Here is a 25,131-nt window from a genome sequence, read left to right as displayed (position 1 = left end):
ACAAACCTCAGCCTTTCCTCTCCCTTTCTGCTTTTTTTTTTTTTTTTCTATTTTTTATTTTATTTTATTTTATTTTTTTAAAGGATCTAATTTCCCAAATGAAGCGCAGCGCCGAGCAGACAGTCTGCGAGCGCCTGAGTCAGATGAGCCTAATGGATGAGGCAGCAATTCACCCAGGCACTTTCTTTAATTGAAAGGCTCTGCCTGTGGCTGCCAAGGGGAGCAGGAATGTGGTTCCCCTGACGGGCCCTGGGTAGATGACACGGTGTGTGGTGGCTCTGTCCCCAGCCTGGCTCTGCTCGCTGCTTGGCTCGCCTCCGGAGCCCTGCAGCAAGCCGAGTGGCTCGGCAGGAAGGGAGTAGTCACCCTCAACCTTTTGCTGCAGTGGCTGCGCGTCCCCTCGTACATTTTCCATGGGCGTTTTCCTCTGCATCCCCTTGTGCATCTCCACGTTCATCTCCACCTGCATCCCCTTGTGCATTTTCCACGTGCACCCCTCGTGCACCCTCCAGACGCTCTTGCTTTGCTGGTGAAGGGAGCTCAGCTCTCCAGTTTTGCAGTGCTACATAAACAATAATTCCCCTGGTCAGGCTGGCGTGCCAAAGCACCACGACAAGGCGTGCACAGAGGCCTGTTGCTCTCCCGTTTTGCTCAGGCTAAGTCTTCCACCCCTCTCTTATCACTTTTGGATGCCTCCCATCCTCTCCATTTCCCCCTGGGGAAGCATTAAGCAGAAAGGCTGTGCCTCGCCTACGACCCAGGGGATGGGAGGCCAGGGAATCCCATTTATTGCGGTGCGAGGTCCTGCTCTGCCCCAACAACATCCCCTCGCTTTGCCCTGGAGGAGCAGGAAGAGGTTAACCCAGCCCGAATCCCTGCTCCCCGTGCGTGTGCGCAGAATACCCAACGCAGAGGCGAGCGTCTGGGCGATGCAGCAGGGCAGCAGTGCCCTGTGCTGGCACTGACAGCCTGCAACATCCCCCCGTTATTCCAGGGGTGTGTGCTGAGGAATTGGCTTTCAGATACAAAAAGAAATCTTTTAAGAGCTGGTAATTTAATTTATTTTTTTTTTCTTTTCGCCTTTTTTTGTCTCTTTTTTTTTTTTTTTTTTTTTCTTTCTTTCTTTCTTTTGCCCATGCTAATGGCAAGAGCAGCAGCTGCATTGACTCTTTTGGATGAAACTCAACACAAAAGCCTCTATCTCCCGGAGTGGCTGCTCCAATAAATCCCTCCTCGAGCTAGGAAATGGGGTTAGGGGAGTGGGAAACCTCAAGGGCTGGGTCCCCCTTGCAGGTCCAGTGGGTGCTGGGTGCTCAGCACCGAGGGGACCCGAGCAGAAAACCCATCTGCCAGCAGCCCTGGAAAGGTTGCCAAGTGCCCTCCGACGGAGCTCTAAAACCTTGGATCCTCGCTCCTTGAAAAAAAGGGGAAAAAAGGAAAAAAGCCCCATATCCTGCATGCCTGGAATCTTAATCTCTTCCCTTTCAGCCCCGGCCCTGCTTCCCAGAGCCCGTAATGGCTTTTTGGTGACGGAGGGCTCCCCAAAGCTGCGGGGCTTTGTGGTGGCTCTGGGTTTTCCAGTGTCACGGGAAATGGGAAAATGGGATATTTCTCTCGGACAGCACTTTGGGAACGTTATGGCTGGGTTACTAGCAAATGTTCCTTGCACGAGGGGCTGAGCCAAAACTTGCAGGGTGCCAAGGACCCGAACACCCTCCCAGGCACCCTGATATAGGGCAACAGATCTGGCCTGCAAAGCTGCTACCTGCAGCCCTGGAGAGGGGAAACTTGGGCCTTATAGGAACAGGGGAAAAAAATGCTTGGGTTGCACTTTCTCTCCAGCTAATCCAATTTGTCTCCTTACTGCTTTCAAATGCCTTTTAAAGATTCCCAGCAATGTATTATAGGAATCCATTTGCCGAGATGCAGCGGAGAGGGGCATTTTTATTTTACAGTTATTAGTGAGTGACAAGGTAAGTAACTCGGAGGAGATTGATCACCCAACTAAGCATTTTTACTTTCCCAATTAATCCTGGCATGATCGTAATAAATCCGGGAGTGGGAGTAATTAGATGTGAGCGGCCCTCGCTTCCTTTCGCTGCTGCGTGTCGGGGGTAATGGATAGAGACATCTTTCTCTGGGAAGTGGCCTAGGGAGACGTCCAGTTAGATGGGATTTCTGGAAAGAAAGATAGATGTCAGGGGCCAGCGTTCACTTTTTTTTTTTTTCCTCAATGGAGCCCAGATTTATGCCATCAATCCACATTAAGAGGCCTTCATGGCTACACAGAAATCCAGCGAGCGTAATTCAATTAGCCCCGTGCACTTTTTAAGATGGGATTTGATAATGGAGGATCATTTGCCCCGAAGTTCACACCGGATTTTCTTTCTGCTGCGTGTTTTTCCCCCCCACCCTTTTCAATTAAAAGAGTCACTGTGGTTCACTGGATACTTTCACCTCCCGGCTCGGAGTTTGCTGGGTGAAGCCCCCGAATTCGTGGCCACCGAAAATCGGTTGCGGTGCCACCTGTGTGATCCTGCACGGTGCTCGCTGCTTTTCCAACCCATCCTTCTGAGCATGGGGAAGCACAGCAGGCTGCTCCTGCATCCCCTTGACCAAAAAACAGGCAGCAGGGACCGGGGATCTCCTCGCCCTGCTCTCCATTCCCAGCCCCAGCACCTTCGATGTATTTTCCTTGATTTCAGTGGTGCCGAGCTCGCTGCAAATCCTGCAGGGCATGGCATGGGTGGGGGGGGCACAGCATTTATGGGTCAACACCCGTAAATATCAAAGATTTAGGGCTGTGCTGCTGAGAAAAGCGTGGATCCCAGTAGCTCCCAAGCCTTGGGACAAACCCAAAGAGCAGCTGTGGAGTAGCCGACGTCCTGATGTGGCGAGGAGGGGACCGGCTTCTTGGGTTCCCTCCTTGGAGAAGAAATCTGGGATCGGTCCCTTCCCAGCACAAGGGACAGATCCAAGCGTGCTCCCTCCCTTTCCCCTATAACTAAAGGGGAAGGACTGTGCGGGTCACTGCCACGTACCCGTGGTGTACCCAGCAGTGACACCGATCCGAGCAGCTCCTGTGCCCCGCTGCCACCCGGGGACAGCAACCCTGAGCCTCTCCGGTGATGCTGCAGCCCCCACGGCACCCAAATCTCACCGGGCCAGGGGTGCCCGACACTGCTCCGCTCCCCCCCCCAGCCCTCATTAATAGATTTACTTATTAGAAAATCATTATCCAGGCAGACAGCCTCGTGGATGTGGGATCCCAGGGGCAACTTGTTAGCAGCTGCTCCGTAGCTACATCAAGAGGGTTTCTGACGGTACACAAAAGCCATTTGACAATGTCAGGAACCACCGAGAGGGATTAACTTGAAAGAGAAAAGGTGGTGGTGGTGGGGAGAAAAACACACATTAAAACATGTCTTAAAGCTTATCAGAGACGGAGAGCTTCAGAGCAGGGAAACCAGCTGGTGGAGCACGGGGGGAAAAGAGCAGGGAAATGGGGGGCCAGCCCCAGCAGGATCGGGGCTCCTCGCTCCCCTTGGTTAATGTTGGGGCTCTGCTTTTGCTCAGTCAGGGTGCTCGTGCAGCAATTTTATTTGCTTTTTGAAGGCTTGGCCTGAGATCTTGAGGGTTTCCTGCTTGGATGAGGATGTCCCACCGGTGAGAGGTAGAGACAGGAGCTGCCGATGCGTTTCCCCCGGGATTTTGGGTCCCCGGGCTGCTGCACCGTGCGCACCCCGGCGCACATCGAGGCACCTGCAGCAGCGCCAAGCACCTGCCCGCAGACACCGGGGCCCCGCCAAAGAATAAAGTCTTGGCTGAGAGCTGTGATAAAGAATATCTGGGAAGGGAAATGCTCCGGGGTCAACCAGCAGAGAGATGCCGGCGTAAAAGTGCTGAGTGCAGCAGGAGCGGCTGTACAGTCATCCCGGGGAGGCAATAACTTGCAATAAATGAGAGACCTTTGCGGAATTACTCAGCCCAGCCAAAAAGCAGCTCGTTCGCCTGCGCCGTGAGTTGTTAAAATTGGAAAAATCTTCAAAGGACACTGAAAAATTACAGTCCTGTCTCCAATGCGACAGCTGCTGCTGCTGGAGGGAGAAGCCCCGATCAGGCAGAGCCGTACCCAGGCACTTAACTTCAAATGCCTGAGAAAATGCGTGGACATCACCGGGGCTGTAAGCTAAACAGGTGAATAAAGGTCAGGGTTTGCACATCCATCTGGTGCCAGCAGTGGTCTTGGCACACCGGGGGTTTTGACAAAACTGCTGGCCTCTGGAACCACTGGAGTGGGAGCATCACGGCGCTTTGCTTTGCTTTGTTCTCCTCTCCCTCGCTGCTCGAGGCCCCTCCTGCAAGAAAACCGGGGAAATACAATGCAAATGCACGCCGAGGTGTCAGGCAGCAAACATGGCATTGAGTCCCTGCCAGTTTTCCAAGATCTCTTGCTATTTCAGAGGCTGAATGTGATACCTCAGTCGTAAGATTGGCTCAATGAAGTTTTTGCAAGCCCCAGGTTTACAATAGCTGTCTTGTAAAGAGCCCGGACAAACCCCAGTGATTTATTTACTTTTGTCAGTCGCATGGTTTATTTATCTTGTGCATTGATTTGCCAAATATTTTGTTTCAGTTTTCCCACAGTTGCTTGGCCGATTTCTCCTCTCGGCCGCGTGAGGCTTCAGCGCCCTGGGGGGGAGCAGAAAAAGGGGGGAGCAGAGGGGCTGCAAGAGGTGCTCCCACCACGGGTGCTCTTCCCCTGGGATTCTGGAGCTGTCCTTCAAGAAGACGAGCTCTCTTCTACCTATGGACTTCATTAAAACTGTGTATTTGCAGCAGAGAGGAGGTCCTGGGGTGGCTTCCGTGGCAACTCCACCCGAAAGCCCACGAGCTCGAGGAGATCCACTTGAAAACGCTGACCGCAGAGGGGCAAATGCACCAGAAAGGCTTGTTAAATCCATTTTTCTCTTCACAGCTCTGAAAGCAGATGGCGGGGTGGGGCTAGGCGAGAGCTAGCAAACAGCAAATAATACAAACAAAGCGTAAATAATTCTTCCCCTCTCTCTCCGCCCGGCGAAGTGTGGGAGCGCAGTGCCGCGGCTGGTTTCTTCCACCTGGAGCTGGGGTGGTTTCTGCGATTTACTGCCGAGCGGCGCTGGAGGAAGACAATAAAAATTAATAATTAAAATAGCAAAAATAATCTGCCAGGCAGGGAAATATTTCTAGCTGGTTGAGTGTTGAGTTCAGAGCAGCGGCAGCGCAGTTGCGGAGCCGTTTGGCCTCCGCGCCGCTCTTGGCTTACGGTGGGGTCTTGGTGCTGAGCACTGGTGCTGTGCCCCTCGGAAAATAACCACACGTTTCCCAAAAACCACATTTCCTGAAGATCTACCTACATTGTAGGCCACTTTCTTGCAAAAAATCATGGCCCTAAAGTCCTTGTCCAAGCGGTAAACACTGCACGCTTCTGCGCACGCGGCCTTCCTTAGGTGTCGAAGTGTTGGCTCTGTTTTATGGGACAGAAATCGAGGTTTTGGGCAAAAGGAAGCCGGGAGGGGTTTAGGGGGACAGCCCGGGTGCTGGGACTGAAGGCAGTGCTGAGATGTGAGGTGTGTGGTTTGAGGCAGAGGATACACAGTATGCCTCCCGTGTAAAAGCGCAGCACTTGCGCTATCTCCAGACAGATTTATGGGAGCTCTGGTGTTTTGTTCTCTCCAGGGGGGAAGGTAGGCTTGGACAGCATTTTGAGCACTCAATATGATTCATTTGTTCCTATCTTAGAGTTAATTCGTGTTTATGTTCCAGAGGAGAGAAGAAAAAGGATTGGCACATAGCCGGCCGCGGGGGCAAACAGCGCAGGGAGCAGTCCCCAAAGCTCCGAGGATGCTGTGCGTGGAGAAAGGGGCCCCTCCGAGAGGGACATCAGGGCACACACCGTGTCCTGCACTGGCTTCGTGGCCCTAGCATGGCTAAACTCCACCTGCTCGGCCCCGGATCACCAACACGACTTGTTTAGGGCCGCCGAGGAAAACAGCCTTGTAAAAACGCCTCCGGGAGCCGGCTAATTTATAGAGGGGCGAAACAATATCCCTCCCCTGGTGCCACTTAACTTTTCATTTCACAGCGGCGGTAATCGCCCACGACATCTGGAAAAATTGCCCTCCGCTCCCTGGGGGAGGCCGGGGGCAGAAGGTCAGGGTGTTTTGGGGGCAACCCCGAGCTGCTGTGTCCCCCCCCTCAGGGGACCGAGCCCCGGGGGCCGGCGCCGCCTGCGGCCGGTGGCGCACGGTGGCACCGGCACCTCCGGGGGTCCCCGGGGAATACCGGCCGAGCCTCAGTTTCCCCATGCTGAAAAGTGTCGGGGGGGGCACCCCGGGAGCGAGCCCCTCGCCGTGGCCGAGGTGCGGGAGGGTTGGAAGCGGGGTCCCCTCCTCCCTCCCCCCGGCTCTCCAGCCCTGCGCGCCCCAGCGCGGCTGCCCAGAGGAGGGGGACGCCGCCGGGGGGGCTGTGCCGGGGGGGCGGCAGGCTGTGTGCCGGGCTCCCTGCACCTTTAAAAGTCTCCTCACGTCGCCGTGCCGATTATCCATTAACCTGCCGGCAGCTCCCTTGCCTGGGGGTGGCGCGCTCCCGGCGGCTCCGCGCTCCCGGCGGCTCCCTCCCTCCCTCCCTCCCTTCCCCCCCCCCCCCCCCGCTCGCTCTCCCCCCTTATCAGCAATTCAGATTGCATGCAAATCTCCAGGCTTTCTTACAGGGGCAAGGCAGGGGACAGAGCATTTCTCCCCGGCCGCGGCTTTGGGGAAAGAGAGAGCGAGAGAGAGATATCTCCTCCTCCTTCTCCTCCTCCTCCTCCTCCTCCTCCTCTTGGGATTTTCCTCCTTCCCCCTCCCCGCCTCCCTCCCTCTCTTTCTTTCCTCCTTTTCACCTCCTGGAACAAAAGTAACCCCCTTTTTCTTGCTCCAGCCCTGCCTGCGAGCGGCCCCGCTTTGTCTGGCCGTGCCGGGGGCAGGGGGCTGGGGGGCTATGGGGGGGCGAGGGGCGGCCGGAGCCCTGGCGCTGCTGGCGCTGGGGCTGGCGCTGGGCGGCGGCGGGGCGAGCTGCCCCGAGCGGGAGCTGGAGCGCAGGGAGGAGGAGGCCAACGTGGTGCTCACGGGCACGGTGGAGGAGATCATGAACGTGGACCCGGTGCACCACACCTATTCCTGCAAGGTGAGGGGGCCGGGGGGGGCTTCTAGGGGCTCGGGGGGCGCGCCCCAGCTTGGGCGCAAGGGAAACTTTGCGCCCCGCCGCCCGCTGGCACATGTGGTTTTTATTGTCGAAATGGGAGGCTTTGGTGGGTAATTTAGGTATTTTTAGACTGCGGAGGCTCGCCCCGTCGCTGCTCCACCGGCTGGTTCGAGGGGAATCTCTGGAGGTTGCTTTTTATGGGCATTTCCCTGCTTTGCGCGGTGCGGAGCCGATTCCCAACTTTCAGCTTCGGGAGGGCTCCGGGTGCCGTGGAAGGTGCTCGGAGCCGCTGGCTGGCTGCAGACGCAGCTCCCTGTTTACTTTAACAGCATCTTGAGTTCCTCTAGCTCGAGCTATTGTTTAACTATGAATCTGGCCTCTGGCTACGGTTTTTCCCCCCCTGAGCTGCGAGACGGTGAAGTACTCAGCAACCTGAAATACCATCCGCCTGGTTGTCAGAAAACGTGCTGGCTGCCTTAACCCTTCCCAGGGCAGGAATCCTGCCTGCGAGGACTTGCTCCTGCCTCCCTCACCTCTTCTCCCAATCCCTTTTTCCCCATCCTAAAGCACGCTGAGGTCCCCGACGGGTGCTGGTGCCGCAGGGGGCCTGGGGCGATGCCCAGCAGCATGCTGGTGGGCAAGGTCTGCCCGGCCTTAATTGCAACCGTGGGGTTGTCCTCACTTCTGGAGGACCTCTCGGCCCTATAAACTAGTTGAAAAGCCCCCGTCTATCCAGCTGGTGCCTGCTGCTCCTCGCCTGCTTCCCCAGCTCTGCCCCTCACGGTACCAGAGGGTACAATCTGTACCCTGCTCGCGTAAATTAGATCACAGCCCCTCCGGGCTGGTGCAGGGACCGTATGTTTGCGGCGTGTCTGGCACATCCTGGGTGCTACGTGGAAAACTAATAAGCTGCTGCGAGCAGCCGGTGTCGTCCTGTGGCAGCTTGGGGCACATATGGCTGGGCGCGAGCCGCCTGATGCTGGGGCAGGGCTGTGGTGCGAGGCAGGAGGTGCTCATCTCAAAAAGCTTTTTTCTTTTTTTTTTTTTTTCCTAGCTAGTATAAAATCCACATTTCATTCAGGCAGGCTTGGAGTTGGGAACAAATATTTTGTCCCTGCTCCTGGGGTGGTAAAGCTGCTTGCTCAGCAGCCCTGCCTTTAGGAGGGTGCCATCGGATACAAGTGGGAGCACCGTGGGGCGAGGAACCTGGTGTGTGTGGGGGCTTTATTTGAAACCCAGGTGGCATTGCTCGGCTCAGGAGGATATTTTCCTGCTCATCTTTCCCCAAGCTGTCCCAAGTGATGCTGCGGAGGTTTGTGCCGCTTACTCCAGGGTTAACCGTAGGGCCCTTCTTCTGCTGAATGGGGTTGAAGCAGCTCCTGAAGGCCAGAACCTGCCTCTGGGGTTTCTTTCCAGTCCTTAAAAAGAAACTGAAAGGAGGCGAGCCTTATCTCCTGTCATCCGTGGCAGCGCCCATCCCATCCCAGTGGCATTTACTGCGCCTTCCGTACTGCCTTGTGCTCCTCTCCAGGGACTTTACATGGTGTGCATAGAGGGTTTGGAAAAAAACGGGGTCTGAGGTGTCGTAAGGCCCTGAAAAGGGACAAATCAAAATCTCTTCTAGCTGCATGACACCCGTGACTGGTACAGGAGTAGTTCTGCAGCAGCAAAACCCCTGTTTTTATTCTAAAATCTCCCCAAACACTGGGGATTGCTGTGGATTCGAGGGCTGACAGCTGGCTCCGCTTCTTCCCCAGCACCTTGACCCCAAAAGGGGCGCTTTTGGCATTCAACCTGGCCGCTGGCTTCTTCCTTGACCCCGGTTCCTTGCTGAGCCAGAACGAGTCAAGGCGCAGAAGCCGGCGAGAAAACCCGTGTGTGCTTCCCCCTCCAGCCCCCTGCTCGCTGCTCCTTACACCCCGAGGCGCCTCCGAATGCCACCCTTATCTCCCGGCGGGCTCCTTATCTGCACGGGAAGCGCGAGGGCCAAGTGTGCGGGAGGAGTTGCCCCGAGCCCACCCCCAGAAGCGTTGCTGGTGCTGGGTGGTCCGCGGGTGGCTGCGTGCTGCAGCCCTGCATTGTTCTTCCCAGCTAAACCCGAAACCCTCCCCGCCGGGGCCTTTGATATCTGAAGAGGGAGCGCGTTGCAAACGGGAGGCTAATGGGAGAGGAACACCCTGAAATAGCTACCAGCCGCTCGGTGCTGCTGGAGGGGGGTCACAATTAGGAGTTTTCTCAGTCTCCTCTTCCCCAGAGTGATGCTGATGTGCCCCTTCGCCCAGGGACGGATTTGGGCTGGGAACGAGGGCTTTGCTCCTTGCCGTGTCCCCGGACCTTTTATTTATTTTTTGCTCTGCTCAGCCTATTTGCAGCCCGCTGCTGGCATTGTCCTTCCCCGCTCCTGAGCCCTGTGCCGTGCCTCGTTCTGCTTTGACCTGATATTTCTGGAGGGAGCTCCTATTTATAGGACAGATGCAGGTTCTATATGCGCTATAGGAAGCGCTGGGAAGGATGTGGATCCTGTGCCGAACAATGGAGCCCACCTTTTGGCTGGAAAGGGCTGGGGGACACAGACTGGCTCCTGCAGAAAGGGCTGCCGAGGTCTCCTGGTGACCTTTCCTGCTCTGATCCAAGCGTCCCCTCTCTTCTTAGGGCTCTGCTCACCTCCCTGGGCACCCCACGAGCCCAAGGTTTGCGCTCCTGAAGCACCTTCCCGGCACCACGCGTGCCCGTGCAGGTGGTCCCGTTCCCTGCTGTGACAGACCCCCACGGAAAATCCTTTTACTCCCCGGGTTTGCCCCGCACTTAAAACCTCCTTCTGCGAGGTTCTGCCTAAATAAAGTCCTCACTGTTCTCGCCGCACCTTCCCACAGCTGCCAGGAGCCTTGTAAACCAGCCTTAATCCAGTGTTTTATGCGCTCCGCGGTGAAAGAGCGAGCAGGGCTGCGAGAAGGGACCTTCTGGATCCGGGCTCCAGCCTGATTTCTTTTTCTCTCTCCCTTTTCTTCCCCCATCCGCGCCGTAGCCAGTGAGTCACCAGTAACAAGGTCTTAATTGTGCGTGGTGATGAATGGGATGCCCTACAGGTAATCGCTGGGTCTTTGGTGCCTTCGTGGCCATTCATTAGAGAGGATGAGGGTGGGGAGAAAGCTGGTGGACTCTGATGTTGCTTGTGAATGCTGTGGCCTGGCTCTGCGAGCCATGACTACAACAGCCCTGCTAATTAACTCAAATTACCATCTGCTTCGGGAGAGGGGCTAGGCTCCAGCCATTCTTCCCCCAAAGACCTAGCTGTGAAAATGCCCCGACTGCTGCCTTCCAGCAGGACCCTCGGGGTGCTCTCCCCGCCTGCCTCTCTTGGTTTTTCTCCCCCCAACCCTTTTGTTCCCTTTGTGTTCTGCTTTTTATTTTATTTTTTTTATTTTTTTTTTTTGCCCCGGCTGCTCCCGCACCTCACCTTGTCGAGCGCTCGCCCTGCGGGGCCGCTGCTGAAGGAAGAGGAGGTGGGGCTGGTGCTGCTGAAGGAAGGTGTCTTGACTTGACTGCGGGGAGAAGCAGCACCCCGGGGAGCTGCCAGCAGCGCCGGCGAGGCAGGAGGCTCGCAGCAGAGCCGTGCAGGACGGAGTTCGTGGCGCTCGGCAGGGGCTGGGGGTCCCCAAATGGGCTCCTTGGTGCCGCGGGGAGCAGATGTCTTGGTGTGAGCACTGGGATTCCCAGGAGAGGAGAGGGAGGGAGGGAGGGGAGCTGCCTGTCACAGCCCCTCTCCAGCTGAAGCTCCCTCTGGTTGCTGCTCGACTGCCAGCACCAAGACCAGAGCTCTGGGTGCCGGGGCTGTGCACGGCGCGTGGCTGTCGGGTGGGTAGCTTCAGGAGGCGTTGCTTCCCCGGCTCGTCTCACCCCAAATTTGGGCTCTACGGGGCAGGATGACAGCCTGATGATGAGTTATTCCTCGTCCTTTGGTTGTTGGGGCACTGCTGAGCCCGTAGGTCTGAGTGGAGCTGGTTTCCTCCTTGCTTGGAGGCAGATGTGTGCGAGCGCACGGGCACGGCGCCTCCTGTGAGCCTCGCCGTGTTCCTCCAGGTCCCACGGGGGCAGCTTTTGATGGCCATGGCCCCTGAACCCTCCCGCTTGGGACTGAGGTAGTGCTGAGCTTGTAGCCCTAAAATCCTGGAGTGACATCTTCAGAAAGTCGCAGGAGTGACTAAAGCTCACGAGGCTCCCATTTCCCCCAAACCCCCGACGCTTTTTGTGTAACCCTCGTGTCTGACCCCTGCAGTGTCAGATGTTTGTGTGCGTGTCCTGTAGTCACTGAGTAATGGGACGGAGGCACTTGGCAGAGAGTGAGAGCTTTTTTTTCCCCTCTGAACAGCCCCAAAGAAGTCAGTAGGGGAGCACAATGCGCACCAAGGGCCGCGCGGGGCAGGGGCCAGCGAGCTGCGGGCGCGGAGAGCTGCAAGAATGGCTCATTCTGGAGGGGGATAATGTCTGCTCTGTGCTCTCCTCCTCATCTGCAACGAGCCACGGAGCTAAAATATGGCAAGAAGAGGGTCTGTAGGGTGAACAACTGCTACCAGATTGTCCCCTGGGGTGGGAGAGACCTGCCCGCAACATCCCCTCTGCTCCCTGCGTTCCCTTTGCGGTTGCACTCCTCGGGCACACACCTGCATGCTCCTTCCAGAGGGAGGCTCGAGAGCTTCCTTATCGCCCACCCTCCGCTTCCCCGGCCTCCTCGGTGCTTGGCACGGGGTGCTGAAGTGCTCTCTGGGCAGGGGAGACGGCTGGAGAATGCAGGGGATGGGGCCCTGGGGTGCTGGAGGGGGCACAGCACACCCCGATAAAGCACACCCCGAGCACGTCGAGGCTTTCTGCCCCATCAGGGCTGGACGTGGGCACGTCTCCTATCACGTGTGCAATAAATCATTTGTTTTAGGGCTGCTGCTTTCGTCCTCGGTGGGTGTTTTTGGGGGGCAGCTCGTTGCAGAGAGCGTGGTGCTGGAGCGGGGCTGGCCAGCAGGTTTTTGCACGCCTCCCTTTTGGGGCAATGGGGAGGTCTGTGCCTGGTGGACGTCCAGGGAGGCTGCTCCGGGGGCTGAGGAGAGGGAGGGAGGGACCAAGTCTTGTGGCCAGGGCTGATTTTTCTTCCAGAAATTCGGCTGATTTAGGGGAAACCGGCTGCTACTGCCAATTCCTCTGTGTATTTTAGCAAATCCGGTCTGCTAACGCGCAGGTTGTCTTCAGTCACTTAAAATAAATCTCCTTTGCCATTTCTAGGGGCGTTATCCCCTCTGCCTCTTCTCTTCCCAACCCCCTGGTGCCTTCCCAGAGCCAGAAGATCCCCTGGGAGTGGAGGGGGATCCCCCGGGCTGAGACCCGCGCACTGCCTGGGGACCTGGCTCAGGGTCCTTGGGGACAGGGCTGGAGTCAGAGGTGACGCACAGGAGTGGGATCTGCAATCACCCAGCCCAGGAGGGAGCCTCCTGCTCGGGATTTGGGTTCCTTACAGCACCAGGCAGCAGCTCTGATCGATTATTATGATTTTATTTTCCCTTCCATGGCCACGTGCAGTGCCTGCTGCTGGAGAGCAGCATCCCTTCCCTAGCTGGTTGCGCAGCAGCTGAGATGGTTTTTGTGGGTTTAAAGGCCAAAATAATAGAGGAGGGGAAGAAGTTGCTTAGAACACCTTTATTTTTACTAGTTTTACTCAGCAGATTTCTGCTCTGGCACAGGAAACCCTCGCGTAGCCATCCTGCCTGTCCCTGGGCACGAGGGCTTTCCCTGTCGGAAGGTTTCACCAGGGGAGGAGAGGCAGGAACAAAACGTGAATTTGGGGGCTTGAAAGGCAGTGATGTGCCCAGATGTGAATAGGGGAGCGAGTCCCTTGCCAGGAAAAACCCGCGTGGCTGATGGAGACCTTGGGAGATGGAAGGGGTGAGGAGCACCACGTGCCCGTGTTGGGGCGCTGGGTGCGATTCTGGCAAGAAGCAGTGCTCGCTGTAGCCTTGTCCCTACATTTTGTGCTGGTAGAGGGCTGCCTCGTGAAATCAGCTCTGCAGGAAGGCTCTGCCAGCCCGAGCTGCTCCCAAACACCGTGTAACAGCACGGTTGGAAGCAAATGAGGCTGGATGGTGCCGGTTGCCTGGGTCGTGGGTGCGCAGAGCTCTCCCCTGATCCGTGTCCCTCTTGTCCCAGGTGCGAGTGTGGCGCTACCTGAAGGGCAAAGACATCGTCACCCACGAGATCCTCTTGGACGGCGGCAACAAGGTGGTCATCGGTGGCTTCGGGGACCCCCTGATCTGCGACAATCAGGTCTCCACGGGGGACACGCGGATTTTCTTCGTCAACCCGGCCCCGCAGTACATGTGGCCGGCGCACCGCAACGAGCTGATGCTCAACTCCAGCCTGATGCGGATAACCCTGCGCAACCTGGAGGACGTGGAGCACTGCGTGGAAGGTGAGCGGGGCGCGCTCGGGGCTTGGAACCCAGTTTTGGGCACGCGGTGCTGCTGGCCGCGGGGCGGGTGCGCTCGTCCTGGCCGCGCGTGGGGCAGGGTCTGGCTGCTCGGTGGATTTGGTCAGCGAAGGGATGGTGCCTGGAGCTGAGCTTGTTACAGGTGGGGATGGCAGCCAGGTGATGTTGGTTCGTGTTATTTTTTTTAGTCTGGGTTTATGCAGGTTCTCAGCCCCCTCTGCAAAGCTTCTGATGGGGTTGGAGAGGTCGCGCTGCAAAGCCCCGTCCTGGCACCCCTGGGGAGTTCAGCCTCACACCTGAGCTCCCTCTTTTTTTTTTTTAGGTTTATTGCTGAAAAGTGAACTCATTAACCCAGTGGTGAAGGCCTGTCCTTCATCACGGCGACTCCCAGTTCCCCGTGCTTGCCTTGTGGACTCGTGCAGGGACACGAGAAGCCGGCTGAGTTCCCCTTGGGGGCAAAGCTTGCTTCTCCGGGGTGGAACCAGGTCGCGACCAAGCCGAGCAATTTAGGAATTGAGGGGGGATGAGCAGAGCTTTGGTGTTGTTGTGGCGAGCCTCGGTGTCCCTTGTGTGCATCACCTCCCTGCTGCCTTTGCGCTCGTACCCAAAATTTTGCACGAGGAGGTCACGGCGTGCTGAGCTCGTGGGTTAAACGCGCACGGGGTTGGCTCTCGGTGCTTTTGTCCCTCCGTGGGACAGCTCCCGTGCCGAGGAGGTGGCTGAGATCCTGGCACCGTGGGTGTGCAACAACACAGCTGCTGGGAAATGGCGAGTGGGGGGCAGCCCGCCTGCCCTCTGTAATAGGGTCCTGCACCTCCAGGCACGGAATAATGCCCCCACGGAGAGCAGATCCGCAGAGGGTTGAGCTGGTTGCCCAACCACCACGAAAACATCCTTCTGCAATCCCTCACTTGCTGGCTTCTCCCTTCCTCCCTCTGCTCGTCCTGTTCCAGCAAGAGCTCCGGGCTCGGGGAGGAGGGGGGAATGCGGTGCCCCAAAAGCCCTCTGTGGGGTCTGAGCACGTCCCGGGAGCAGATGAGTAAACAAGGGCAGGAATGCAGGAATCCTGCACAGGCAACAAACAAACACGCGGCGCGGCTCCCTCCTCCCCGCTGGATGTGCAGAGCAGAGGCCGTAACCCCGTTCTCCAGCTGGGGAGGCTGCCGGAGGAGGGGAACGACCCAGCTCGAAGCCTCCGGGGCTGGGAAAGTGCCAGCTCAGCACAGCAGCACCCGGCTCCAGTGGCTTTTGCAAGAGGGAGAGATGTTGGAGGTGTCCGAGCAGATGCGCGCACGTTTTGTGTGGCGATCCCAAAGCATCGGCCCTATAGGAGGGGGTGGGAGGAGGAGGAGGAGTGCGGTGTGTTTTGCTTTGTTTGGTGTTTTGTTTTATTTTTTTTTGGTAAACCTGAGCAAACACTCGGAGGGATTCTGCCTTCGCCCAGCTTTGTGTTCCTTGGCGCGTGCCGAGCCGGGTGGTTCCTGCTCGTGGCTGTCCCCAGAGACCTGCAGTGAGGGGTCTGAGTGTCCTCCTGTGCTGTGGGTTTGACTCAGAATTTATCCGGGACCCGTGCCTGCTCCCCTATTCCACGGGGGAAATTCAAAGCTGGTTTCTTCAGTGATTAAAAGCTGATTAAAACCCCGGTGTGCAGCATCTGGCCGTGCCGGCCACCTGGGCAGGGACAAGGAGCACTGAGCCCTGTCCCCGTGGTGGGGACACATCCCCCAGCCCTCCCTGCAGAGGGTGACAGGGACGTGGGGCTGTGCCCCGTGGCCCTACAGGCGTGCTGGTGCCAGGAGAGGTGCACGGGGCTTGCGTGCTCCGGGCTGGAAGCGACGTGTCCTGCTGCAAAGGTTTGCTCTGTGACCTCTTGTGCAAGGGAGCTGGAGGTGCCAGAGCTGGGCCTGTCTGAGCTTTCTCTTTCCCCCCGTGCTTAAATGACAGCTCCGTGGGTTTATTTTTCCTCCCTGCTATGCTGACGCCCTCTCTTGATGTCAGGTAGCAGGCGATTCTTTCCGTGTCTCTCCTTTTTTCCAATCCCTTTGCTCCCTTTAATTAAAACCCTCATCCCGGAGGACGCTGCGGGCACGCGGAGAGGTGCCCAGGGCTCGGGGACATGCAAGGGCTGGAAAACAGCCTGGGGAGAGCTGGCCGTGCGTGGTGGACCTGCCTTCCCCAGGCTGGTGAGAGCTGCCTGGACCTCTGAGGAGGAAAAAAACCAAACACCAGGCAGCCCCGAGCTGCCAGCATCTCATCTCCAAGCGCTGTGCAGGGGAGGCGCACCAGTTTTGTGCTGTTTCAGGCTGCTTTGGCAGCTCTTCCAGTGCCTTGATAAAGCCGCCTTTCTTGTCGCATCCCCTGGATTTGTTTTTCCTTTTTATCCACATCTTGGAAGCCTGGGTGTCGTGTGTGCGTCCTGCGTGCTGGCTGCACCCCAGGACCCTCCAAAAATTCGCCGTACCCAAACCTCACGCCTCTCCCGTGGTGTGCGCGAGCTCTTCTCGACTTGCCCGGCGTGGCTGAGGAGCTGGGCCCTGGGAGGCCGTGAAAAACCGGCCATGAGAACCTGCTCCCGCCGCCCTGGGAATCCTTTCTGAGCTCTGAGTCTGAGAATTTAGCTCCAGGACTTGTTTCCCATCAGCTCCCCACAGGAGGGTTCAAAGCGGAGCTGCCCAGGACGCCGCGCTCCGAGGTTAAAAACAAACCTCGGAGCACTTCTGCAGAAGGAATTGGAAGAATGGTGGCAGCTGAATGGAAAAAAAAAAAAAGAAAGAAAAACACGGATGTTTGGAGAATCTTCATCTCCTGTCGCTGCGGCTTGGAAAAATCCCGGACACCCAAAACCTTTCCTGCCCTAAAAAGGGGGAGCTCAAACCAGGGCGAGGCTGCGAAACCGCTCAGGTTGGGGTTGGAGCAGCGATCGGTTTGGTGATGTTTAATTGTGTTAAAGGAGCTCTGGCTGGCTGCAGCCGAAATGTAGGGCTTGGGCTAAGCCTGCAAACCGGCTGCAGCAGCAAGGGGGCTGTGGGAGCCCCCCAGGGACTGCAGGAGCCCCCCCAGGGCTGGGACGATGCTCGCAGGGGGATGCTCGCTCCTGCCTCTGCGGGAAGGCGCACGCGGGCTCCCCTCGTGCAGGTTTCCCCTTGCTCTTTGGGACATCTGGATGGGGTTTCCTGGGAGAAGATTTCCCCGAGGAAGCACAGCCTTGCTGGTTGGGTGCCTTTTAAGCCTCAGGGTCGCAAAAAGGGGGTTGGAGTCGCTGTGCTTCGGGTGCTTGAGGCTCCAAAGCGCGGCTCCGTGCTGGCGACGTTGCTCCGTCCCCGGACAGTGCCATCGAGCACCCGCTTCTGCAGCCCGGGAGATGCTCCCCGGGTCTGCCTGGCTCGTGTTTCCCTTTGATCGCGGCTCCACTTGGAGGAAAAATTGAGATTTTTGTGTGCGGTGTGGGAGGGGCAGGCGCTGACTCCAGCGTGAGCTGGCTGGGTGGAAGGAAGTTCAGCCGAAAGCCGCGGCGGAGCCCTGGTTAATGAGAAGCCAGGGCTCCTTCCAGGCGTGATTTGCATGAACCCGGCTGCAGCAGCCCCGGCCGAGATTGTTGTGCTGGCTTTGGGGATGGGGCTGGACTTTGAACCTCCTGGGAAAAGCCGTGAGTGAGCATAGGGGAACCCGACAGCCTCGGGCACGGGGTGCTGTGCCGCTGCCGGTGGCTTGGAGCCCCCATCCCAGGGCAGCACACATTCAAGAAGCTCCTTTTTCATCTCAGCTTCTTGGATGAGGTGGGAAAACACACACAAAGTGGAGTTTTTTCCAGCCCTTTGGTCAGGATGGATGCATCCCTCGTGGTGGGGCAGCCCAGGGGTGATGCTCTGCCTCCCCGCAGGGGTCTGTCCGGTGCTGGGAGAGGCATCCCTCGGTGTGCCCGGCCCTTCCTGAGCTTTTTGGGGCTCCTGGCCACCAGGCACAGCCACCGGGGTGCCTGCAGGTGCTGCCACGAGGATGCCAGCAATGCTTTCCCCCGATAGATGCCCAGCCAGAAGCTCTCTGCTCTGGCTCCTGTTCAAGATGCGCCGTGCTGCAGATGCTCCGTATGTTTAAAAATGTCACTTAGCTCTCATTAAAATCCTTATTATAGCCAGTCCAGAGCCCTCCTGACTCTTCATCTCTCTGGCAACCCTATTAATTACTCCTGTGGAAGAACTGCATCCAGCCTCGGCTCTCCCGTGTGGCTCCCTGCTCTCTCCCAGCTCCCTCCTCTATAGGGGCGAGCCCCATGGTCGCTGCCAAATCCCTCTGCCCAAACTTTTTTGGTGGACTTTGGAGCGGGACGGCTTTAAAAGCACCTCCATGTGCTGCTGCCCACCCCGTTTCATCACCTTCCTCTTCACTTTTATCCCCTCCTGCCTTTCCTCGGAGGTCCCTGCCTCTGCAGGACGGAGACGTTTTGTTCCTGCGAGCCAGCCCGTGCAAAATTCCCTTTTCAGGCTCCTTCCAGGGGCCGTAAGAAATGCACAGCGGGCTCCTCTCAGCAAGGAAATCGCTGGCACGGGCTCGTGTTAGGTGATGCGGGCTGCGGTCACTTCCCATGGCCGGGTCTCTCTGCAGCCCTTCACCCCGCAACTATTTCTTTTGAATCCCTCCCTGGCGCTTCTTTGTACCTCCGAACAGGCAGGGAGGGGGCTGGAAGTGTTGGTGTGTGGGTTTTTGCTTAAAAAAGTGTTTTTTCTCTATTCTTTTTTTCTATTCTTTTTTTTTTTTTCCTTTTTTTTTTTTTCTTCCTCCTCTTCTTGGCTTTGTTTTGAATCGAAGATAATGAGAACAGCACCGACACCTCCGGCTCGGGAGGGCGAGAAAACCAGCCAGCAGCTGTAAAAAAAAAAAAAAAAAATAATAAAAAAAATGCGCTAAACCCGGAGAGGGAAACCCTGCACAGTGAAATCCTGGGGGCCCCTTCCTGCCCCCCAACCCTTGGAGCAGCTGGGGCAGGGGGGAGCCCTGATTTTGGGGCCAGGCACAGGGGTCTGCTGCCCCCCCCCCCTGCTTCCCTCGCGTGGTGGTAATGCGAAAACATCCTCGGGTGCCGGGCAGTAGCGCAGGGAGTTGGCTTGTTTAGCAAATTCCTATGGAATTTTAATCTGGTGTGGGAGGCTGCTGCTCCGGGAAGGCTCCTTCGGCCCCGGGGTGCCCACGGTGCTGCTTTTCCTTTTTGCATCCCGTAAGGAACCCCAATCCTGCTCCGAGCTGTGCCAGCAGCTCCCACCTGCAGGCTCCAGCACCTCTGGCGGGCTTGAATTCCTCCCTTCCTCAGGGATGTGGGGTGGGAAGGACGAGTGGAGAGGCAGATACGCTCAATTCCCATATGGGACCAGGCTGCAACACGCCCCTCTCCCACTCTTTATCCCCACAGCACCCTCTCTTTCTGCTCTGTGCTGCTTTGGGGTTGGTAATATGGGCGTTAGGGGATCTCAGGCTGCCCCAGGGAGCCTTTGGTGTCTCTGGGGGCTGTAGGATTAAAGAAATCCCTGTTCCTAAGGGGCTGCGGGTGCTGGTGGTGGGATGCTTCCCAGGGGCTGTTCCCATCGAGGCTGGCTTCCCCTTCCCTCTGAGCATCTCCAGCAGGCTGGGGGCTGGCAGCAACATCCCCTGCACCACCTGGCTCGGTGTCACCTCCTCAGGGATGACCGTGGGGTTAACAGGAGGATAAACCTGCCCAAATTTCCCCTGCCTCCTTCCACGTGCGCCCTGCTCCTGTCGCTCCCCACCCGCTGCGAGCCCCAGTTTAACCACTGCCACCGTGCGTGGGCACTGGGAGCAGCCAGGACACCCCTGGAAAGGCTCCGTGGGGGCTTCCTCGGTTCCCAAAAGGTCCCCACGGAGCCGTGCTGGGGCTCTGCCCCTCGGCTGGGGGCTGTGTGCGTGTCGGAGCCGCCCGCCGTGCACCCCTGCGCCCGCCCGGGCTTGCTGCTCGCTAATCCTCCCCCCGTGCTGTGCCTTGGGCTCTGTTTGTCTTCTCCAGCACTCCCCACGGGTCCCGCATTCCTTTGGGGTGACTTCCAGGAGCTGTGGGGAGCCCTTTGATATAGGAGGAGGATGCTGGGGAGGGGGCTCCCGTCCCTTTGGGGAGCGGGGGGCTGCGCCCTGCGAGGGGCTCGAGCGGCTCCTTCCCCGTTTTTTGGGGGAAAACTGCTTCTGTCCCTCACTCCCAGCTCCTTGGGGTCATTTTCTTTGATTGGCAAAGGGAATCGGACCCCTGTGCATTCAGTAATTGACTCCTGATTTGGCTGATTTCAGTCTGGCTGCAAAATGAAGGAGAAGATGCGAGGCTTTGGACCGCTCGTCCTTATTCTCTTCTGATTTATCCTCCTTTGGCTCTTCTCGTGTCCCAGAGCCACTCAGGAAATATTTCTGGCTGTTCTCTCCGTCTTGCAGGGATGCTGAGCAGCCGCAGAGAGCTCCGGGACAGGCTGTGCCTCTGCAGCTTCGATTTTGGGGGGATACCCGGTTAAAACGAAGGGAACAGAGGCTGAGGAGCTCTGGATCCCTGCAGTTTTGTGCCCCACTCGTGGCCCCAGGTTCCCTGTTTGAGCCTCCTGCCTCTTTGGGGTGGACCTGGGGAGGATTTGGGTTGGATCCAGGGGGGTTTGGGAGCGTGGATGTGCTCCGGGTTCCCTCCTGCAGCCCGTCCCCGAGCCCAGGGCGTGCTGGTGGTGTGTGTGTGGTGCCGGGGGTGGGCTGCCAAGCGTTTTCCTGGCCTGCAAGCCCTGGGCTGCTCCTTTCCCAGCCCTGCGAAATGCTGGCAGCCCAGCCGGCTGCGGGGGCAGGCGAAGAAGAGACGCGGTGGGATTGGGCTCCGCCGCCTCCTTCACAAAAAGAGCAGGGCTGGAGCCAGTTTGTGCCGATTCCAGCGTAAATCCTACAGCTGCACCTCATCCCTTCCTACAAAAGCGAGGTGCTGGAGCTCCCCTTAAATCCTGCTCCCCTTAAATCCTGCTCCACTTCTCCGCAGCGAGCGCCTACGGGAGGTGTGAGTGGCACCACCGGGGAGCATAACGCACTGGGATGGATCCATACCGGTGGTTATGGTTGTGCTGGTGGAAATAAAAAGGGGGCTGTGGGCTGGCAGGGGTCCCCATGAAACCCCCCAGGCAGCAGGAGAGGGGCTGGGGGGTGATGTGGGATCGAGCAGGGCGCCGCTCCTCGCCAGCTCCCACCCGGCTGCCAAGCTCTGAGTGTCTTGGCTCTGGCACGGCTCTCCCCGGCCAAAAAGCACCGTATCTCGCTGGGTTTCTGGGGAAAAAAAACAATGCTCTGGGATCCTCGAGTCAGCTCAGGCCTTCAAGTGCCTCCGTGAAGGGAAGGAGGAGTTGTTGGGGGAAGGAAGCGGCGGTCCCAAAGCGGTGGTGTAGGAGAGGGTGGGACGGCTCCGTCCTGGGGCCCTTCCCCAGCACCTTCCTGCTCAATAAACCCTAATCCGCTCCCGTGCTGCCGGGCAGGCGGCCAGGGCTGGCATTCCTCTCATAACTCAGCCAGGTACGGCGTGGGTAAGCCCCGTCGGGGCGCGATGTGCTGCACGGGGAGGGTTTGGGGTCACCGCGGTGCCGGTGGCAGTGGCCGGGTGCTGCCCACCCTCTTCTGGCTCCCCACAAAGCGAGGGGTCCCTCGGTGGCTGTCCTAGAAGGGGAAGGTGCAGCTGGTGCCAGGATGCTCGTGCGTGGCTGGTGCCTGGCATGGTGCAGGTTGGGGTCGCTTTGGGGCGCACGAGGTCTCCAGGATCCCCAAAGGAACTTTGTTTTCCACGCAGCGGTGGTGGGAGGCATCTGGGAGAGGCACGGAGATCCTAAAGGAGGTACCGGCGCCGCAGGCTCAGGCTGGATGAGATCTCAACCCGAGCAAATGGTTGCAGGAGAATTTGGGGACCAATTTGTAGGTTCTGGGCTTGGCCAGGGGCTGTGGCTCCGTCCTGGGGAGCCAGCCTTAGGGAAAACAGGGTCTGGCTCTGCTTGATGAGCCCGGCTCCCGCACGCAGCCGGCTTCCCGGGCTGCCCGGTGGAGGCAGCGCTGAAATCCCTGAGCAAATTGTTCCGACTGATGCTGTTTATCTAAGAGATAAAGCAGGATCAGCGCCTGGCAGGGCCGTGGGGGAGCTCGGCGGCGGGGATCTGCGCGAGCCCCATCGGGGTGAGCATCTCCCCTGCTTCCCGGCCCCATTCCCTTCCAGTAAAAACCAGTCCTGGCTGGGAGAGGGGCACGGAGCGAGGCTGGGGCTGGCTCCTGGGGCTTTTTTCTGCCCCTGCTGTGCTCCGGGAGCAGCCAGCTCCGTTGTGGGGTGGTTGAACAGGAGCAGCTCTCTGCCCCGGGTGCTTCCCACCAGCCCCCTGCTGCATTCCTGGGCAGTGAGGCTGCCGGCACACGAGGCACGGGGACACTTGGGGACGCTGGGGTGGCCCCGCCGGGGCTGACACCTCTTCTCCATAGGTTGCGTTGGTCAGCGGGGCGTGTTCCCGTGGCCTTTGGGTAAGTCCCCGGCCCGGGTGCCAAATTCCTGCGGCCCCCGAAGCTTGGGAAGGGGGAGGGAAATCTCAGCTCGCTCTGGGGATGATTTTAGCCACCGGCTCTGCTGCCTCGCTGAGAGGTCTCTGCTCGGTGGCCTTGGGCAGGAGGGAACAGGGAGGAAAGGTCCCAGTGGAGGGCTTGGAAAGGGATTAGGAAAAATCAGGAGGGGTGCCTCCAGCAGTCGTTGGGCTGTTGTCTAAATCAAGCCCTTTCTGGCTTGAAAAAGTCCTGAAGAGTGATGTCCAGGCTGGGGGGAGGTGTTTCTGGGGGCAAGCCAGCTCGTTTTGGGCACTCTTCATTTCAGAATCTGCTAACAGCAGCACCCAGGGGGCTCCGAACCACGGTGACCCCGCAGGGTGCTCCTGCAGCACCCCGAGGTGAGCTGGGCACCCCTCGCAGCCTGCTTTTGGGCTGTCCCCCGGGCAGGGGAGCTGGGTGCTGAGCCAGGAGCTGGGTGCTGAGCCAGGATCCCATCCCAGAGCTGCAGAGCTCCCCGTGCCACCGGGATGCCCTGGTGTGCCCCGTGAGCCTGCTGCGTGCTGGGGCGCAGGGCGGGCACGTGGCTCCCCCAGCACAAGGCTGGGCAGGTCGCCGGGCTGCAGAAACATGCCTAATAACTGCTTTTTTTCTCTTTTTTTTTTCCCCTCTTTCTTTTTGGGAGCCGCTGGTGGAGCGGAGGGGGCAGCGAGACCCTTCCCCTAAAGCACCCGGGGGAGGTGAGGAGGTGGAGAGGGGCTTTGTAGGCACAGGGGGTGATGGGGAAGGCCATCCATGGTGGTTCCCGTTCTCTCCTCCCTGCAGCTTTCCCTCCTGCACTGTGCCATCCCCGCGGGCACCTGCTTTCTCCCCGGAATTTACCCCAAAACGTGGGCTCGACCTCAAGCAACCGGCGGGTTGCAGCGCTCCTTTTTGGCCAAGACAGCAGCCACCAGCGCCTGGGCAGCCAAAGCCCGAGGTGCCAGGTGAACCTCCGCCTGGAGATTTGCCCTCTGCCCTTTATCTCCTGCAGGAAAGAGGAGAAACCCTGCTGGGGACGGGGCCTCCTGCTGGCCTGGGAGCAGGGGAAAGGCAGCAGGGGAGGAGAAAGCTGCGGGAGGCCGAGTGGCACAGCTTGCCTCACCTCCGGAAAAACCTCTCTTATCTACACAGCCAGGGCTATCTGGCAGCGTGTGGGTGAGTTTCCCTGGGCGGGGGCAGCGGGTAGTGCTCCATCCTCCATCCTCGTGGGTTGTGCTCCATCCTCGGCGCACGTTTCCCTGCCCTGCTCCGTGCCGAGTCCCCTGTGAGCGCGCATCCCAGCTCCTGGTGCCCAAAGCGGGGTGTTAATCGCTGGCAGACCCCCACCTGGGGGCAAGAGGAGAGGCTGGGTGAACCTCTTTCCCCCCCCTTTGCACTGCTAGGACTGTTTTTTGGCAGAAGGGGGAAACCTTTCCACTTGTCAGTGCCACAGCAGGAGCCGCCGGGCCCCTTAAACGCGCGGGGGAGGCGCAGCAGCCTCCTGCCCCGCGCTGCTCCCCGACGAGGATCTTTGCGCTCCCCTTTGCAACCTGCCGTGGCATGCACGGCCCTGGTCAGGTGGATGGCGTGTGGCAGAGAGCTCTGGCAGCCTGGAATGCCAGCTATGCGCCCCCGAGACGCAGGCGCCTGCGTGCAAAGGTGCCGGCGGCTTCCCCGCAGCGCTGGCACCGCGCCGGGGAGGCTTCGGACACCGCCGGAGCTTGTCGGAGGGTGTGGAAGGGGAGGGCTCCGGAGCAAGCAGCCCTGGTAGGGCGTGGGGAAGGCTGGTGCGAGGGCTGGGGCTGGTGGTTAGGGCGGGAGGCTGCCGGAGAGCAGCTGGCATCCCTGCCTGGCTTCTTGTGGGGACTTGTGCAGGGAGCCTGGGCTGGGTGAAGCCTCTCCAGGAGGCTGCGGCGGTGCTGGGGTTGCAGAGGGTTTGCCAGCGAGGGGAAAGCAGCGATGCCTGAGTGGGATTGGGATGCAATGGGATGCTCGGTGCTGTGGAGAGTGGGGTTCTGCCATCCCGATGCCCCTGGCTTGGCAGCTCGTGTCTGGAGAGCCCAAGTGTGGTGTCCCGTGCGCGCGCGCTCCCCGCAGCGTCCCTGTTCCCTCGCCCTGCAGCTCGTTATGAATATAAAAAGGTTTTAATCTCTTTAGGGGGAGAACTGTGGGTTATTTTCTGATGGCACCAGGCGCAGCACTGCGCTGTTCTCTGCAGGAAGCTGGGGATGAAACTCCCAATCTTTATATGTATAAAAAAAAAAAAAAGGGGGTGGAGATTTTTCCATTTGAGGCAATGTGCCCGCTCCGGAGCAGCAGGTTCCTGGCTCCTGGGGGGTACCAGGGTTGTGGTGGGCAGGAGGAAGCGAATTCCTGCGACGTGATCACAGGCAGAGCAGTTATTCTTAGAGGGCTGGGCCAATCCCATGATATTATCGGGGCTCCTGCAGCCTTATTGCCAGGGTTTGTCAGCATCCCGCAGGGATGGAGGCGCGTATTTAGCTCTCGAGCAAGCCCCGTTCTGCGTGGTGGAAGTAGGATGGCTGGAGGAAGGGTTTTGGAGGATGCCCTGGAGGCACTTCCTATGGAAAGCAGGTCTCTGCATCGCTTGGACAGCTCTGCTCCCAGCCCTGGCTCACCCCTCGGACCAAGCCCTTGAGGTTTGGCAGCCCAGGAGCTGAGGAGGCCGGGGCACGAGCCCTGCTGCTTCTGGCAAAAAGAGGCTTTTGTCCTTCTGTAACGCTGGTGGGAACTGTGGCCAAATCCCCTGGCCACCTCGTGTGGCCAGCCAAAAAGCCAGGGGACAGCAGGAGCACCTTGGAGAGGTTTGGGTGTCCGTGGTGCTGGCGGCGATGCGCCGCGCCACCCGCTCCCTCCCGCGTCTTGCTAAG

General features: G+C 58.7%; 1 protein-coding gene across 1 annotated transcript in view; it reads left to right on the top strand.

Moving 5' to 3' along the window:
• Positions 1-7,020: 7,020 nt before the first annotated feature.
• Positions 7,021-25,131, top strand: part of AGRN (agrin) — a gene marked incomplete at both ends in the record, with an annotated part of 72,012 nt that continues 53,901 nt past the window's right edge. The window contains 2 exons of the mRNA XM_084300198.1: positions 7,021-7,206; positions 13,414-13,675. Coding sequence (XP_084156324.1) covers positions 7,021-7,206; positions 13,414-13,675 — 448 coding nt within the window. The remainder of the gene's footprint in view (positions 7,207-13,413; positions 13,676-25,131) is intronic.

The sequence above is a fragment of the Netta rufina genome, assembly GCF_964035555.1.
Source record: "Netta rufina genome assembly, chromosome: 22".
NCBI classification, from domain to species: Eukaryota; Metazoa; Chordata; class Aves; order Anseriformes; family Anatidae; genus Netta; species Netta rufina.
This window is presented reverse-complemented; position numbering and strand designations above follow the sequence as displayed.